The sequence below is a fragment of the Brienomyrus brachyistius genome, chromosome 6 (genome assembly GCF_023856365.1).
Source record: "Brienomyrus brachyistius isolate T26 chromosome 6, BBRACH_0.4, whole genome shotgun sequence".
Classification (NCBI taxonomy): domain Eukaryota; kingdom Metazoa; phylum Chordata; class Actinopteri; order Osteoglossiformes; family Mormyridae; genus Brienomyrus; species Brienomyrus brachyistius.
The window spans coordinates 21,843,789-21,861,273 of record NC_064538.1 but is presented as its reverse complement, the minus strand read 5'-3'; the positions used below and the strand labels follow the sequence as shown (position 1 = coordinate 21,861,273).

At 41.7% G+C, this 17,485-nt stretch overlaps 1 protein-coding gene across 1 annotated transcript; it reads right to left on the bottom strand.

Moving 5' to 3' along the window:
- Positions 1–2,893: 2,893 nt before the first annotated feature.
- Positions 2,894–4,925, bottom strand: fam43b (family with sequence similarity 43 member B). Its single transcript, XM_049018411.1, has one exon. The coding sequence runs from the start codon at positions 4,660–4,662 to the stop codon at positions 3,706–3,708; it is 957 nt and encodes a 318-aa protein (XP_048874368.1). The 5' UTR covers positions 4,663–4,925; the 3' UTR covers positions 2,894–3,705.
- Between the last annotated feature and the right edge of the window lie 12,560 nt (positions 4,926–17,485).

Genomic DNA, 17,485 nt, shown 5'->3' with positions numbered 1-17,485 from the left:
TTCGTTAATATATTTTCTTGCCAAGCATCACCATTCACATTTTGTACGGTAAACTATACACATCCCAAACAGCATATTCTAACAATATGACATATTAATATAATTTTTGGATTGTGAGGGTATTTCAGGATATAACTAATGCTTTTATACAGATTGACCTACATTTATAGTCCTGGATATTTTTACTGAAGCCATTTAGGTTAAACATCTTGCTTGATATCCACAGCAGGGCCTTGAACTGAACTAGGAAGCCATGAATTATAGGACCATATACTTTGGTCTACAAAACTGCGGCAGGTTCTGTTTGACTTTAAGTATTTAACACGATACAAAACAGTAAGCCAGTGGTTCTTTGGCCCAAAATACAGTTCATCAGATGAGAATGTTTTAAACCATTGCGAAATACTTAAAAAATGTCCTGCCTTGATTGCTGTTTAAGTATAAATGACACAAATATATATAAAAAATAAATAAGACAGATATGGGGCAGTATAAAAGCTACATACATATCACACTGTTTAAATAACGTTAAAAGAGCAGCATCTGTCTGTAACATCAATCACTGGATCTACACTTAATGTCTCTGAAATCTCTGCCTTTGTATGAACATTTCAATAAACAAAACTGTATTTTAATACTGACATATTTTAGGCATGATACATGCACTTAATTTTCAGTTTCTGCATTTATTTAATGACAAGCTTCGATAAGGCGTTATACAAACAAAAGAGTGTGAGATTCTAATTAGAATCACCGTAGGAACCTGGCATCTCAGTGACTGTTGTCTGATAGCTGAAGAAACACTTTTAAAAAACTCTCTGGAATATTAAAAACCATTCATTTTATCTTTTACTCGTCTTTTGTTTTTGTATTGTGGAGGAATACTGGCCTCCTTTACATTGGCAATATTAGTTCTCTCTGGCCTTCTGGAAAAAAAGTATTGATCTCAAACATTTCTACCTTTCCAGTATTTTGGCTCCTGTCACTAGCATTCCGAGGAACATTTACACTCTGAGCTGGAGGGAGCTATAGGATTACTTTTTTCTCTCCAAAAAATTGGGGCAGGACGATGTTCGAAACCAAAGTTTGGTTCAAGGGACTTTCTTGCATCCTAAATTCTATGAACTTTGCTTACATTATTTGCTTTATTTGGGAGAAGAGAATGCTTGCAAGTGTTTACATGGGATTCAAACTCATTGTTACCAGGTGTGGACAGCAGACGTGTGACAGTGAACTGGCGTAAGTCGTCTTGTCCTGGCAGGATGCAGAAAAGCCCTGTTGTGTAAACGAGTGCGAAGGCTGCCCCATCTCTGGTTGCCCGCTTGTCCTGGTAAACATGAGTGTGCCAGATGTGCTGATTTGAGAGCGGCTGGTCTGGCCACAGGGATCACTGTGCTGCCCATTCTGTGTACGTGATTCTGTGTTACTCCATCATTTGCTGTGAGAACAATGAGCATCACTGCAGTAAGATACAGTCAACAGCCTTGATTTGTTTCATTCTAAATTAATAACAGTGTGTACCACCTCAAAGCCCCATACTGTATCATATTTATAGGCTATTTTGTACATATTTTGTATTTAATACTGCTTGCATATGCAGTCTTGTCTTTGTTTGTGCAGCTCTTGGAGTCTCATTGTCATGTGCAATCACAACTGATTGAACTGAATTATTTCATTTTAAGCTATAGAACCAGAATTCAAAGCATACATTCATGCTTCGCTAAAAGCCATTTGGTGTCTTCAGTAAACCTTCATTGGTATGACTGTGTGGTGGATGAGGTGCCCATATTGCCACTTGATGTCATAGCATAGAAAGTGTAGAGTACAGAATGACTATTGTTAGTCTTTCCAAAAACAGACCTGTCTCATTAATCTAACACTCGCATTTTGCATTTTGCATGGTCTGCAAAACTGGAGACTTCTGCACAGGATGTACTGATAAAGTAAATAGAAATTAACATCTCTCGTCTTTATGGTGCATTATCTGCATCACACATAACTGAAATGTGACATAAAAATTGTTACACTATATACAATAAATTACACAGCAAAAAATGCAGTGTTCAAATACAGTAGCAACATAAATGGCCTATAATTGTATGACAATATAGTACAAATTTTCATACAGCCCTAATTTGCATATAGCCTGCAAAGCATACAGAGCTGAGCATAAACTTTAACTCCATTCTCCTTACTGTACTGCTTTGCTCTCCCCTCAATCAACTGATTGATTTTCTTGGTCAGAAATAGGGGCTGAATGGTCACATTCAGCAACAGAAAGATTTGTCTGTGCACTCGGGGCTTGACTTGCAAAATGAATTCCTTTCATCTAACACAACTGTCTGCTAGGGTGGACAGTGGTCATGTTAATTTTTAAAAGCATATATGGTTGAATTCAAGTAATAATCTATGTGCATGTTACATAGTTATCTGTTATATCTTTTTTATAAATATACAAACATGGTATTTAAAACTGCACTTGTTCAGTTGAGCATAACCGTAGTCCTTCAACTAATTAATTTTACATAAACTTTTGTCTATACTGTATGCGTCTGATCCTCAGAAATTTGGTCAGAAAAACTGTTTCCTAATCCTGAAGAAACTATCTAAGCAGCATTGGTCCGACTGATTTATTTACTCGACTTACTAAATGTAAAGGATTCACAGAAAGCAGAACTCTCCAAAATCAATTTGCCTTCCTAGAAGCGGCTGCAGAAGCTGAGATTCAGCTAAACCCCACAATCAATATAGGTGATTTTAATTCATCTTAAAGGGAGCTGGCAAGATCTTATAAGCCTTTTCTGTTGATGAATTTGGTAGCGAAAAAACAAGCCTGTCAAAGTTTTGCAGATGATTCATGCATAAGTATAAAAACAAGGATAAAAGCTCAGTGCCAGGTTGGTTCATCACATTTTATTGCATTATAAAAAGTAATGCGAACCAACCACATTGGAATTCTGAGTAGGTACAGATATCACAGTGCAGAGTTAAAACACTCCAAATGTATAAACAAGTAACCTTTAAAAGCTTAAATTAAAATGTGACCTAGTTGGCATGCACAAGTGATAAGCAAGGTCTAGTAAATGGCAGATTTAAACAAGATAACCTCATAGTTTTGTTTTTAAATTATGGCTTACTTCATTGGGTGTTTCATTTTCCTGGTAACAGTAAAACTGTCCTTCATTTTTTGCTCTTATCAGGATTGAGGGCACACTCAGAGATTTAATCAGCTGTGGAAAATTCCAGAAGGCTTGGCTTTTTAAAAAAAAATTACAAAGAATTTTTCCCGAAGACTAATCAGTTGATGAAAAATTGTCGTAAGCATTGATGACAGCTACACTTTAAATGGTACATAGCAATCGAAAAGTGTATCTCACTGTCTGCTTCGTCTGAAATTGGTCTCAAGAGGACGGGAAGATGCACTGTGAGCCAAGTGACTCCTCTCTCTGTGAACTGATTGCTTCTGAGTTCATTGTTCCCTTTGTGATATTATCGTAGTGAAAGCCTCACAGCCCTTCCAGGTATAATCCTCAACAAACAATGCTGCAACAAGGGGAAAGGGAAGCCTTTCAGCCAGAAGTCTCTTATCCCCCACTCACGGTCACTGAGGTCGATGTGGCTTCACAGGGACCTCACATGTCCATGAGGAGAGAGTGTAAAGCCCACAGGACAGCGTCCTTGGTGGCAAAGTGTGGCAGAGTTTTCTCACAGGAGTCTGCGGATACTGAACTGCCTCGCCAGACATCTGATGCTGCCAAGGCTGCATGCGTCCAGTCTGTTGACTATCTTACCCAAGTCCCTGTCGTGTGAAGAAATGTTGGAGGGACCTGACTGGACCCGTTCTTTGTCCACCTTGTTCACGTCTCTCTCATTTTCTTCTTTGTCACCTTCTTCTTCCTCCTCGGTGATGGACCCGAGTCGGTAGACGCCAGGAGAGCTGTCCAGGGGCGGCCGGTAGTGACACTGGCCATTGAGCACCCTCCGTAGGGGCATCCCTGGCACCATGTCCCCCCCTAACAGCTGCTGCTGGCAGTGCCTGAAATCATTCTGCCGTTTAAACCGTTTGAACTCGTTGAAGGCTGCAGTGGAGGTCTGGTAGAGGTTGATTGCCATGGCCCTGGCCTTCTCAGGCTTGGTGACTAGCACCGCATGGCATCGAAGCACCACAGCCTTGTTCTTGATCTGATGCCGGTAGATCCAAGCGAAGATCTTGGGTCGTCGGGAATCGGCCGCACAGTACGTGATGCGATGGAGGACGAAGAGGTTCCCCAGCTTCTTGGACGCCTTGTCGTGGCTCAGTCGGATGCCCTGCAGCCCCACGGTCAACTTCATTTTTGTGCTCTGCCCGCCGTAGTCACTTTTGCTCCAGATTTTGGCCACCGCTTCCTCGGTGCAGCCTTCCCCCTTAGCGTTCAGGGTGACGGTGCTGCCCAGGTAGCGCACTGTGTAAGTGGGCTCGTCCTTGTTGAGCTCAACTTTCTGCCTCTTGGTGCGGAAGACACTCCCCAAGCGCTCGAAGGCGTAGTCGGGCAGCAGGTCGGGGCAGGATCGGACCAGGGACGAGATGATGGAATGGTAAGTTAGCCCTGCAGTCAGGCTTTTAGGCTTGCCTTTGGTCTCGTCCTCGACCAGTACGAATTTGCTCCGTCTCCAGGGTAGCATGACTGGGACAGGTGCTCTGCTTGCTACCCTCACTCCTGGCTGCTAACTCTGTGTGCTTGAGAGAGAGAGGGAGAGAAAGGCTCGGCTGTGCTGTGCGCTGAGGGGAGACTGAGAGCGAGAGCACTAGTCAGCCTGTTCCTTGCTCGCTCGCTCCTCCTCTTTCTGTGCCTGCCTCACACGGCACTGGGAACTCAGCCCTCCACTCGAACGCCCTCTCTTCAGCTCAGTCAGCCCCGCACCGCACTCGCTTTCCCAAAAACACACATGCACGCTCGCCGCCGGCCCGCTGTGCTTGTTTTGAGAACATTTTTCTATTTTTGTGTGCGTGCACACCAATCGGGGAGGGGCCACCGTCGCCCCGTCTGTTTATTCTTCGTATTACCCAAGGTAGCAGGGAGGTCAAACGTAGCGGCCGTTGAGGAAACCGCTATCGTAATCAGTTTTTTGTTTAGCGGGGGAAGAGAAAAACCTCACCATAGCTGCCAGCCATTTTTTTGTTTCTCCCATAATTAAAAGAAGGTCCTGTACGTGTAATGCATAATTCGCACATCCTCTGGAGAAATTGTGAAAATGGAAAGTTCGGAGGACGAGGCTGCATGCAGGTGTGAACATAACAAAAATGCTGAGAACAGAAAAAAGCAACAAAATAAAGGACATAGCTAAATATTTTTTGCCATCATGGGTATTATAATTTAATTTGTGTTTTTGTCTTGCTTGTTCCAGTTTACATCTGAGTCAGCAAACCCATGAAAGCACACTGGCTCTTCTCTCATTTTTTATTCTCTTGTCTATGCTGGAAAAACAAAGCTGATCTGTTTAACAAAGAAATCCCTTTCTTCCCTCAAGCAATCCGGCCATGGAAGGATTTTGTATAAATTCAGTGCAATTACTACATATTTTTTCATTTCTGAAAATATAAAGTTTAGCCACAATAATCTGAGTAAATTTACTGTGTTACCAAAGCAAGTATCATACCGAAAACAATCCATGTCATAAAAATACACAGAATTACTCCAAGCCAGATTTTTGAATGAAAAGACTTACTTTATTCTTATCCGGCAGATCATGTTACAATTTGATTAATTTCACAGTTTCATGTTGAAATTTGAAATGAGCACACTATTTTATACGGGTTAGCCTTGAGAGGAGAAAGACATAAATCTGCAAACTATTATTTATTGGTTCTGGGAGTCACTGCTAGATACTCAGTCATTGAATTATACATTTAGCTGTATAACTAAAAAGAAAGTATGAAACAACCAATGCCAAGGGCGTCTAGTCCTGGAAGGATGGCCGAATATATGTGCCAACTTTAAAATGTCACCTCTAAGACAGTGCTTTTATTAAAATGTACAGAAATTCAGCAAAATTGCACTTCCATGTGTTTGTTTTTACCCTGCAAATTGCGGTAATAGTGTACTACATATACACCTGTACTAAGTTATCAAATTCCATGTAATCAGTTATAATCAAATTCATTCACTGAGTTTTCAGACTTAATCATGTTTTTATGCACTGATTAGTATGTGATCTACTGCCATTTTCATGCAGGTCTTGTTTTTTGGCTTCAATTATGATTGATCACTGGGTTTACTAACATCTATCTTCTGAAATTAAGCGAGCAGAATCGCCGTATGAAATAATTTTCTTTTCGTGACAAAATTTAAGCATATATACTGTACCGCAATGCCTTAGTGCTGGGGTGGGCAATCTCATCCAGAAAGGGTTCGCTGTGTGTGTGGGTTTGTGCTGCTTCCTAATTACTGAGGACTGATTGGCTGATGAGTCCTCACACCTGGATTTGAACAGCTGACCTAAAGGTTATCCCAAAAACCTGCATACACACTCGCAAAATACATCAAATGACACTTTGTTTTTAAGTAATATAAATGAACATTTATCAGTTTCATTCCTGGCACCTTGGTTGTGGCTAGCGTTTGGCTGTTTCATGTAATTCATGTAACATTATGCCATGTCATGTAATTCAGGTAGCATTATGCCTTCCTCATGTAAAACCTTCTCTTAGCACCGTGAGTTTAGCGGAAACCGAGGATTAAAATGTAAATATAGCTGCATGGGGACACCTGTTGGCCAGCATGAGGCTCAGAGGATAGAATGGTGGTCTGAATCTCATCTCCGACACAGGGGTGGTTTATGGCTCGGCTTGTAATCGGAAGGTCATTGCTTCAAATCCCAGTGCTGGCAGAGTGATTTTACTATTGGGCCCCTGGGCAAGATCCTTAACCCCAATTACTCCAAGGACTGACTGAGCCTGCTTTCTCTGGAAAATTTATGTCATTTTGGATAAAAGCATCTGCTAAATAAAATAAAGTGCTCACTGTCTGTCTGTCTGCTTCCTCCCTTAGCCTGAAAGTTCAGCATGTGGTCCGTCCATCCATCCATCCATCCATCCATCCATCCATTTTCTAAAACGGCTTGTCTTTTTCAGGATTTCAGGGAGTTCGGAGTCCATACTGGAGGGAAACCACATTCTCTCACATATGCAGCGTGTGGCTCAGTATTTTTAAATTCCCTTAAATTTTTTTATCGCGTGTAATATGTGTCCTGAGAGGATCTGCTATCTAACAGCCTCTGATAAACTCGCAGTAATCCTGTATTTGAAGCCATGGACAGTGGGCAGTAATGTCACTTTCAACATCTGGATTTATGTGGTAAGCCCAGGGAGGGAGAAAAGAAAAAAATATATTTGGGGAACACCAACATTTTGACTATCCTCAAGTTTCTAAAACAAATGGGAGCTAAGGCGTCACGATTAGAGGTGGATTCCAAACACTGTAATGCGATTTCGTTTAAATTCAGAGGGTATCTTCTGGTGACAACCAAGTAGAAACAAATACAGTTTTTTTTTAGGTGGATTTCCATTTTAATATTGCTGAGCAGGGATGACATTGTAAATGCAGCAGAAAATAGTGCCAGGTTTTTATAGCGCAGTGTTCAGGGTACAATCAATGACAGCCCGGTAGAATTTAAACTACTGACATGGCACGTCTTATTTTGACCATTTCCACAGAAGGCACACGTATAACCATCCTTATTGAATAAATAAATAAACAGCCTCATGACCCGGGCCAGGGCAAGCAATCTGTAAGATGGATGGATGGATTCAATAAATCTGATACTGCTCTGGAGGTTTCCTTTTAAGCACCAACACAGTCTTCTCATATACAGTAGTATTTGCGGTGTATTTCAGCTGGCCGAACAAAGCTGTTTGTCGCATGCGATTGATTTATTGTTGCCGATTCCACGCGCACTGCCAGTCCTTCCTAACGGTCATGCTAATGTGATTAACACAGTTGCCGACTTTTCTTAAGTGCACAACTCCGAAGCAGTCGATTAACGTGACGCTCGTGCTGCTGACGGACGACATCCACATTCGTTCATGCCTTTTCCTCTGTGTAAGGCAGGTCGTTTTCATGATGTGGGTCTGTCATTTTGTCCGTCCATCCATCCATCCATCCATCCATTTTCTGTGCCCACTTGTCCAGTACAGGGCCACAGGGGGCACAGTCACAGACACCAACCCATGGCGTGGCACAAGTACACTCTCCCCTAGGTACAGTTTTGGAACCTCCAATTCACCTTAGCATGTTTTTTTTTTTGGGGGGGGTGGGGGGGCAGGGGGTGCGAGGGTGGGGGGAGGAGTTACAATGACTGTAGCACTAAAATGAAACTGTTTCCCTCTACTTATTGTGAGGACAAGTGACTGAGATTTCATTGACTACCGAAAGGTCCATTCTGTGGTTGCTTTGTATCAGTAGGAAAGAGACTTTCAATATGGAAAGAATACATGGAGAAAGCAGCTTTCGGAGATGCTTAATTAATAAAACGCATTTATGACTTACCGCATGAGTGAAAAAGCATTATATGCTGCGCTGCATCTGGGTGAGGCAGGGTGATTCGTGACATATCGACTCTAGCTGTGATAGTAAATCCGGCCGGCCAGTGCCCTCTCAATGCAAACCTTCAGTGACGACCGCCATGGCGTGTTCAGATTCAACGTTTGGTCACGATGCTCGGAGGACATACAGTACAAATGCAAACCGTGCCTTTATAGCGGTTTGATATGGCAGGGAAACTGTTCCAATCCTGATTGGCTAATAGGAAATATGAAGTAAAACTTTCATGGTGTGATTCATGATAAACGCCCGGTAGACATGTCTCTCAGTTTCTGTCTAAGGTTGCTATTTAAAGCTGGCTAAGTGTCGATTTTGAATGCTTGTCACAGTGCCTGTACACATCCCCCATTAGACTGGGCTGCCCTGCCCTATGGACACATACTCGCATACGTTCAGTTCTCTGATTGTCTGGGTAGCTGCTTCTGTGTAAACACACAAATTAACACCCCCTGGCCAACAACGGAACCCAACTGGGCCACCAAAGGCGCTGAATGTGTATTGGTCTTTCTGTGCAATCTTGAACAGTTATGTACTTACCCTTTAATACGAAACGATTTAAATCAGAATCCAATTTATACAGTTTAGTAATTGTCATGATATTTTATTTGGTCAGTTTGGGGTTGCCCTGATTACGTCCGGGCAGTAATTTTTGGTAGGATTTGCTTTTGAATAGGTTCTAAAATGGCAAAAGGCTTTACTGTTTTACTCTAAGTGATTTAAATGATATACTTTAGCAGTAAATTATTGTTTTATTATTAGGAATTATTGTTTTAAGCATTATTCATTATTTATGTTTATTAACTATAACTGTAACTTCTGTTAACAATAGTAAGTATAAAATGCCAGATGTATTTGCATTTCTTTAATTTTGTTATTTTTCTCTTTGTCAGATTATAATGGTACCAAATTACCCTACATGAGCTGTGAGCAATGAAACAGTGAGAGGAGACCTTTTTAAATATTGAATTGATTTCTTTGACATATCCATGTATAAATGTCATATCCACTCAAGGTATCATATTTTTGCAGCGTCCATCTCATTGACATGCAAAATAGACTCACTGAGATTAAATTCTTGCTGGGGGTGTGTCCACTCCAAACACAAATTGAATCCAGTGTCCAATAACCTCAGCTCATCTTGGTAACCAATTTCCACCTTAAATCACAAGCTCTCTGCCTCCATATGTCTTTCCTGCAATAGCTTGGGGGGGGGGGGGTAGAATGTTACATTAAGAGAGATTCTGATTCTTCAGGCAGAACCAAGTCAGAAATTCCAAATTTGCCTCAGAGTAATAAAAATCCAAGCTCAAATTCTCCATTTGGTCCAGTTTAGGCCGTTTTCAGAGTGATATGTGCGAGTAACCAGAAACAGGGGAGACTTTGTAATTACCAATATATATTTTAACATCTTAGATTAAATGAACGCTATAAATGTTAGCAATTTTCTTTCTTGGAGGACAGGCACAATGAAGGCAGTATCAGTGTCATGGACCGTTTGTTCTTTTCTGAAATGAATAAAAGCCTTAAATATTGACCTACCTGTATCTGCCTGTGCAGTTATGAGTGAAACATAATATAGTAAGAGAATGAAACTATGAAAGACCCTTGAAGGACCTATACATTCTCATTCTCTCTTTCCATAATTGCATGCAAGAATATACTACTTTATATTAGATGATATTTTCTCCTGTCCCACGGTCTTTTAAGAGGAGTCAACAGATTCAAAAGATTTTTATATGTGCAGTAAACAGTAAGTTCCACTGTGCTAAGACAAATACCTTTGCTCTGCATGTCCTCCTGCTAAACACAAATGAACACAAAACCCAGACCAGAAGTACAGATTAAGGTGTGAGTATGAATTAAGTATTACAATAAGTATGCAGTCATGGTGCAGCTTAATGCAAGCGTATATTTCATATATTTGTTGTGCTAATTCTAATCACAGTAAGTATGTAGACACAGTGCAATGTGAACACATTTATGAGAACAAACCAATTTTACTAAAACAACAGTATGCTGGACATCATCTGTAACTGTAGAAGTGATTTTCCCAGTATCTGTCTATCTTACATATTCAGCCTAAAAGGAAATATTTCTATTTCATGCTGTTATATATAGCAGGACTGATTCCTCCAGGGAGCAGAGGGTCGTGACCCCATGACCTATGCTGCACTGATTCATGTCACTATATCCCCACCCCCGATTCCTGCAGCAAATCAGCTGATGGCACCTGGGTGGCCTAAACATGTTAGCACATTTATATTTTCTAATTTTGCTGATGCATTAACTGAAGCCATGTATGAACAGGACAGCTTGGGGTCAGAGAGCAAGGTCAGCCAGCATCTAGTGCCCCCAGTAGTTAGGGGTTCAGGGTCTTGCTCAAGGACCCAACACGGATGTGGTTACTGCATGGGATTTGAACCCACGACCACTTAGCACAGATGACTAACTTACCAATTACTCATAAATGACTGGCTATTTATATCAAAAGATGAATTAGTGCACGTGTCCCCCTCACATTTCATAATTATTCGTTTGGACCCCCCCCACATATAACATAAAATATTAGTTTTATGCCAGTGTGTCCCCCCCCATTCAAAATGCTTCTGGAGCCCCTGAATTAGTGATCCCTTGTTTGATTTTGCAAGTATGCCAAGTGATTCTAGGAATGTACTATTAAAGAAGGTTAGAACCGTTGTAGGTAGGAAAGACATTTACTGTAGTAATGCTTTATCTTGTATGACGTCATTGGGTGTTAAGGTGCATGCTTCAGGATGTCCTGATGTTACATTGTTAATAAATGTATTAAGTCATGGTTACTTTGGCATTAGTTCATTTATTAATATATGCTTATTTGTTGACCAGTATTGCAAAGTGTTACCGAATCGTTAGAGTGGTGTAACTACATTCATCTTTCATCCACAAAGGGAAATTAAATTATATTCTTTGAATGTGACATAATGCAGCAATAAAACAAAAATAAATATATAGATATATAATTCTTTATTATGTTCCTGACTTCTGAATTGTTGACAAGGTTGGTAAAACAGCGTTTTTCCTTTTCTTCAGTTCATTAGAGATTCGTCCGCACCCAGGGCCTCGACTCATTCAGAAATTCTGGTAAATCTCGCTACTCGTCCCTCTCTGCCGCACTCAGCCCATGGTACAAACTGCTAGCAAATCATCCCAATTACTGCAATCCAGGCTCAAAAGTGGATCCGTCGTTCTTCATTATTTTCCCCTGGGATTTGTGCACCAACCACTGCATCAGACAGTGCATATTTTGATGAGTGTTTCCCTGTGGCTGCACAGCCTAATTGGAAAGGGCCCGCTGTTTACCAGGCACTGGGCTCGCTTGAGGTAATTTACCATAATCAGCGTGGCCCCAAAGGGAAAGTGTCACAGCTGTGCTGTCCGAAAAAGACTGGAGACCGATGCTGTTCAATCCCATTGCTGACTTCTGCTCATGGGCTTCTTGAAAATAAAAAATAAAAACTTGACTTGCAGATTAAAAGTTTTGTGGACCGTGGTTTTGCAAACAAACATTCGGAGATTAAAAGCTCATGACTCATGGTGGTCGACGACAGGGGGGGGGTTGATTAGAAAGCAGCCTTGAGTTCACTAATATACACCCTGCTTGTCTGCCCTTGATAGCAGAAGAGTGCTTTACATTATTGAGATATTGGGATCAGGTAGTGATGTAACTCTTGCTTGTTCCTGGCAACTCCTAGTGAGATGTTAAACAACATGCACTTGAAAGCTTTATAGAATTGCATTTAATTTAAAAGTGTTTGCATACTGCCTGATACCATTTCTTCACGATGTAATGTCATTGGGTTATTTCCTTAACATTGACATTGCAAAGGTGTTTATAGCTCATTCACATCGGTCACCTACAATTACTTACTAGCTTTCATTTAACAGGACCAACATTTCAGTAAACTTGAGGAGTATAGTATGATAAAAGGGATATGCGAATTAGATTGTATATTTGTTATTGAAACTACAGACGATAATGGAAAACAACCACACGACTGTCAGTCTACAGCATTATCATTGTTTTGTAAGCACATCACAACCATAGCAAGTGGAACAGGCATGATAGTTACAATAATTTCCATTTGACCTTATTTGTGTACAAGCTGGCCTGTATAATCGGTACCTAAAGTCTTTACATCTTTAAATCCTGCTCTCACAGAATAACAGGACACACACTTGTGTTTTGAAAATGATTACTGTAAAATTTAAAGCTCCGTTGTCTTGGCAATCATGTGAAATTTGCGACATTTTTCCAACTAGGTTTTCTTTTTTTTCATATTATTTTTCCTTGTTTGATGTATGTATATGGTACAGTATGGTTAGAAGCTTTCAGAAGGCAGTTTGTAGTTCGTAGAGTCGGACTGTCCCCCAGATTGGCACGTCGCTGATTTAAATCCCAGGGGCCAGCAGAGTGCTGCCACCATCGGGCCCTTGAGCAAGGCCCCTAATCTTTATTGCTCAAGAGGTGGTTGTCACCGTCTTTCATGGAGTGCGTTATTGGATATGTGAAACCTACCCAGCTTCCCTATGGGTATGAATAAAGTACCATTATGCTGTTCTAAACTTATCGAAAGAGTTGGGTGTTGTGTTACTTACTCGTATGTGTTGTAACTGTGAGGTTTCGCTGTGTTCTGTTGCTGCCCGCCACCAGTGGCCAATGTGTGAAGCACGTATCTTTGGCAATGACTAATTTCATGAGGATTACGTGCTGTGCACCAGCTACTCTGACCATGGTCGCATTACCATATAACGCAGCACAAAAACCTCACCACTGTTTCTCAATAGCATATCCTTCCATCCATCCATCCTCCAAACCGCTTATCCTACTGGGTCACGGGAGGTCCGGAGCCTATCCCGGAAACAATGGGCACGAGGCAGGGAACAAGCCAGGATGGGGGGCCTGCCCATCGCAGGGCACACTCACACAACATTCACCCACACATGCACACCTACGGGCAATTTAGTAACTCCAATTAGCCTCAGCATGTCTTTGGACTGTGGGGGGAAACCGGAGTACCCGGAGGAAACCCCACAACGACATGGGGAGAACATGCAAACTCCACACACATGTGACCCAGGCGGAGACTCGAACCCGGGTCCCAGAGGTGTGAGGCAACAGTGCTAACCACTGCACCACCATGCCGCCCCCTAGCATATCCTTTATACTCTAAAATGTGAACTACGTGCTCGGCTGAACGGCAATATCGGCAAAACCGGAACGGTGAGCGGGTGCGGAGTTTACCATTGAAATTAGAAATATGTTCATCGATGAAACGCATCGACCATTACATATTCCTGGAAAACATTTAAGTTAAGTAGATGTATTCTACTTTGCAAAGAATAGGATGTACTCTACTTAACACCTCAACTTTTCCCAGTCATCCTATTCCTGATTAGATATGTAACAATTGATACATGGTCAGACAGATTGATTCTACAATAAGCAGGATTCATCCATGTCACCTACAAAAAGAATGTGGGGCGAACCTCTTATTTAAGTGACATAACTTTGGCTGCATGACAACATCTGCATTACTTCCGAGGTAGCATTTATTTCTAAGTGAGCTTTTGAACTTCAGGACGGCTTTAGCCATCTGCCACCTGTCTCTTCCCAAACTGACGTGCCATGTGTACGTGACGATGCTGGTGTTCTTCTTTAAAGCCTACATACCCTTCTATAACATTTGTCTCCCTCCTTCATTTCACAGCTGGCTGCCCTAAGCCTCCTTTCAGCACATCTTGAGTCCTGCATCATGAAAGCAAGCACAGCTTGGTTGCATGACTGAGAACGAGAAAGTCTCCCTCGGGGCAACATTTATTCCTGTACTGCAGTAAGGAGAATGTACTTGGTGTTATGCGACGGCTGAGTCGTTTCTTCCTGTGTCACTGCTTCAGTCAGGTGACCTACACTGACATGACTATTGGCTAACCTTGGATTTTTTTAACAAGACAATTTACAAAAGTGCTCAGGAGAGAGGAATTGCAGTGCCTCAGTATGTTGAATGTCATTATATGCCAAGATAATAAAATATAATGTTAAAAGTGTGATTCTATTATGCTCTTGGTTTGTTTACCGGTTGTCTGAGTTAAGAGAGCATGTATTGAGCATAGTAATGAACCTCATTTTTAAGCTCCTGATCAAACACCAAAAGCCACAATTTTCTTTGTAGTTTAAGTCAATTTTAGGTTTTACATGCCATTTGAAATGTTCTTATCAACATAAACCACTGGTCACCATGTCTAAAGAAGCGATGGAAGCAGACTAATGATGAAGAGACAAAATGAAAGCACCTTGATGGACTGCAGCACAAATAGTGATCTTCTGTGCACTTAGGCAGCTCTGTGCTCAGCTTGGACGGCGCCTGTTCAGACTGCCCCCCGCACATTACACTTTATCACTGTTATTGTTTGGTGATAAATGCAAATCGTGTCCAAGGCACATAATAGCAATTTGGCCGTGGCTGTTGAGTTTGAAAATGAACTAAAAGGGAAGGACAATATTATGCAAATACTCCCTCGATTATAAGAGGCCACAGAGGCCCCTGCTACTGGGGGGGGGGCTGTTTCCAGACGCCCGCGCTGGCAAGCAACGCGCAAAGCATGACTGGATTTATAGCCTCTGCAGATGCGGGCGAAGCAGTTCAGCGGGTTCATAGTGCATCCTTTAGCAGGGACCCTGTCACATTCAGCCGACTCCCTCCAGCGACTATCTCAAAGTTATCCAACACTGTTTGTCAGGATCACTGGGGTCTCATGCAGTCTCTGTATGTCTTTGTCATGATGTGACCTTGGGAGGCTTAGGAGTTGCATTGACTTCATCACAAATTGACAGAAGCCGGTTTTCCCATTTTGTACCAGTTGGTGAATGACTGTGGGTTAAGTGGCGACATCCATTTAGAGCATAAAACATGTGGCCGTTTATTCAGCGAAACGATGCTCTTTCATTATGACTCAGATGACAACTGACTGCCTGACACTGATCTTCTCACCCTTCGTTCCTGTACTCCTGTCTCCTATTGACTTGCTAGACATAAATGCAGGTTGCATTGTGTCTTCCGTACCGATGCGTAATATCGGGCTCCTACGCCTTTATGGGATGTGCGAGCAGAGGGCGTGTCCGCCATCTGCCCCACACAGGTCGGGGGTCAAGTGACAGGCGTTGCATATTACATTCCGTCACAATGAGTTAAACCTGTCCACTGTTCCCTGGGTTAATTTTGTCATCCTTTTTATTGTTTGGTTCCACTGTAACCATGGCGACGAGCGCACAGCAGTCCAGGCTGGAGAGAATTCCATTCTGTACATACAGTCCTTACCTGTTGTTTTTTCTCTTTTTGCACCAGGCGCTTTGGTTTCTCTCACCCTGTCATTTTCACCCCCCCCCCCCCACATCCTGGTCTGTTGCCCACCCCCCCATGTCCCATGCATCTGTTCGCCCTTCCAACCAAATCTTTCCCACAGCCATGATCTGTTATGAGCTCCAAGACAGTGATAAATAACAGGTTCGTGTTTGTATCTTTTCTTTTTTTGGCTGCAGCCGTGTTCGCCAGTCCCCAAAGCACATCTTCAGGATTTTGATCTACAGTATAAGTATATAGCCTTTAGCGAAGGGTAAAAGTGGCGTTTCGAAAGTGCACATCGCAGCATTTACAAACTTCTCGTCATGAAGTTATCTCAGGGAAAAATTTTAATTCCATGTCCCTAAAGGAAGGATATGCAGAGAATACTTACCTGCAAAAGACACAAATCCTTTCATGCTGCATGTCCTTTGAAGAGTACAGGATGGAAGAAGGTTAAAATATGCATATAATTAAAAATGGGGCCAAATATAATATTATTATTTACCGTATTATTTACATGCTCTTGCTCCCATTTTAGAAACTTCCTCAAATTGTTTGCTTGCAGTTTTGGTTACATTATTGTTTTATTCAGGCATCAAAGAAATCTTCATTTTCAGGTGTCCGGGTCTCTGTTCTTCATCTTGCTGTTTTATTTGCATTATATTCTATTACGAGCATTATATTAAAAGGGCTTCATCATTTACGCCTGACTGTATTTTCCACAGAACATCCACTCATCCAGCCGCGCTATCAGCAAGATAACTTGCAGGAGGCCGCTGCGTACATCATGTGGATTATTGAAGCAAATCGAGTTTTACTTGCTGTTTTTATGCTTTTTGTGCACTAACTTAAATGCAGCTGCTAGGGTACAGCCAGGGGAGGGTGGGACTGAAAGACGTATGTAACACTACTGCTTACGATTCACTAAAATATTTGTATATTTACATGATAGTGTCATTAATATATACAACATACCATAAAAGATGAATGAGAAGCTTGAATTTAATTACATGCACAACACTTGGTTGGAACCCCTAACTAGGCATCTTCCCTTCATGTCACGTTGTCAATTGTCCAATGAAGAACCAGCACTGTCCAAACATCATGCTGGACTACACTTGGTCTCCTGCGTCAACTGATGAGGGCCTTTCATCACTAATAGCACATCAGCTTGATATTTTGGGACTCGTCTATGTTCTCCCTCAAGGTCAGCTGCAGCCCCAGAGATAGATAACACTGTCTCATTCCTCGAGATATTTCACTGAACAGCTCAAATGGTTCCTTCATTTCACCAAAACAATACGGCTCATTGTGGTTTTGCTTCAATGGAATGGATACATAAAGTAAATGCTTTGTAAACAAATTCCAGTTACATGTCTATGACGCTGCAATCATTGACCCTCGTTAGACACCCTACGATTTAAACGTTCACTTGTTTACAAATGATAATGTAAAATACAACTGGATGTATGGCGGCTAGTTCAGAATGTATTCACTGATGAGATTTTAAGCACTTATGTAATTTGC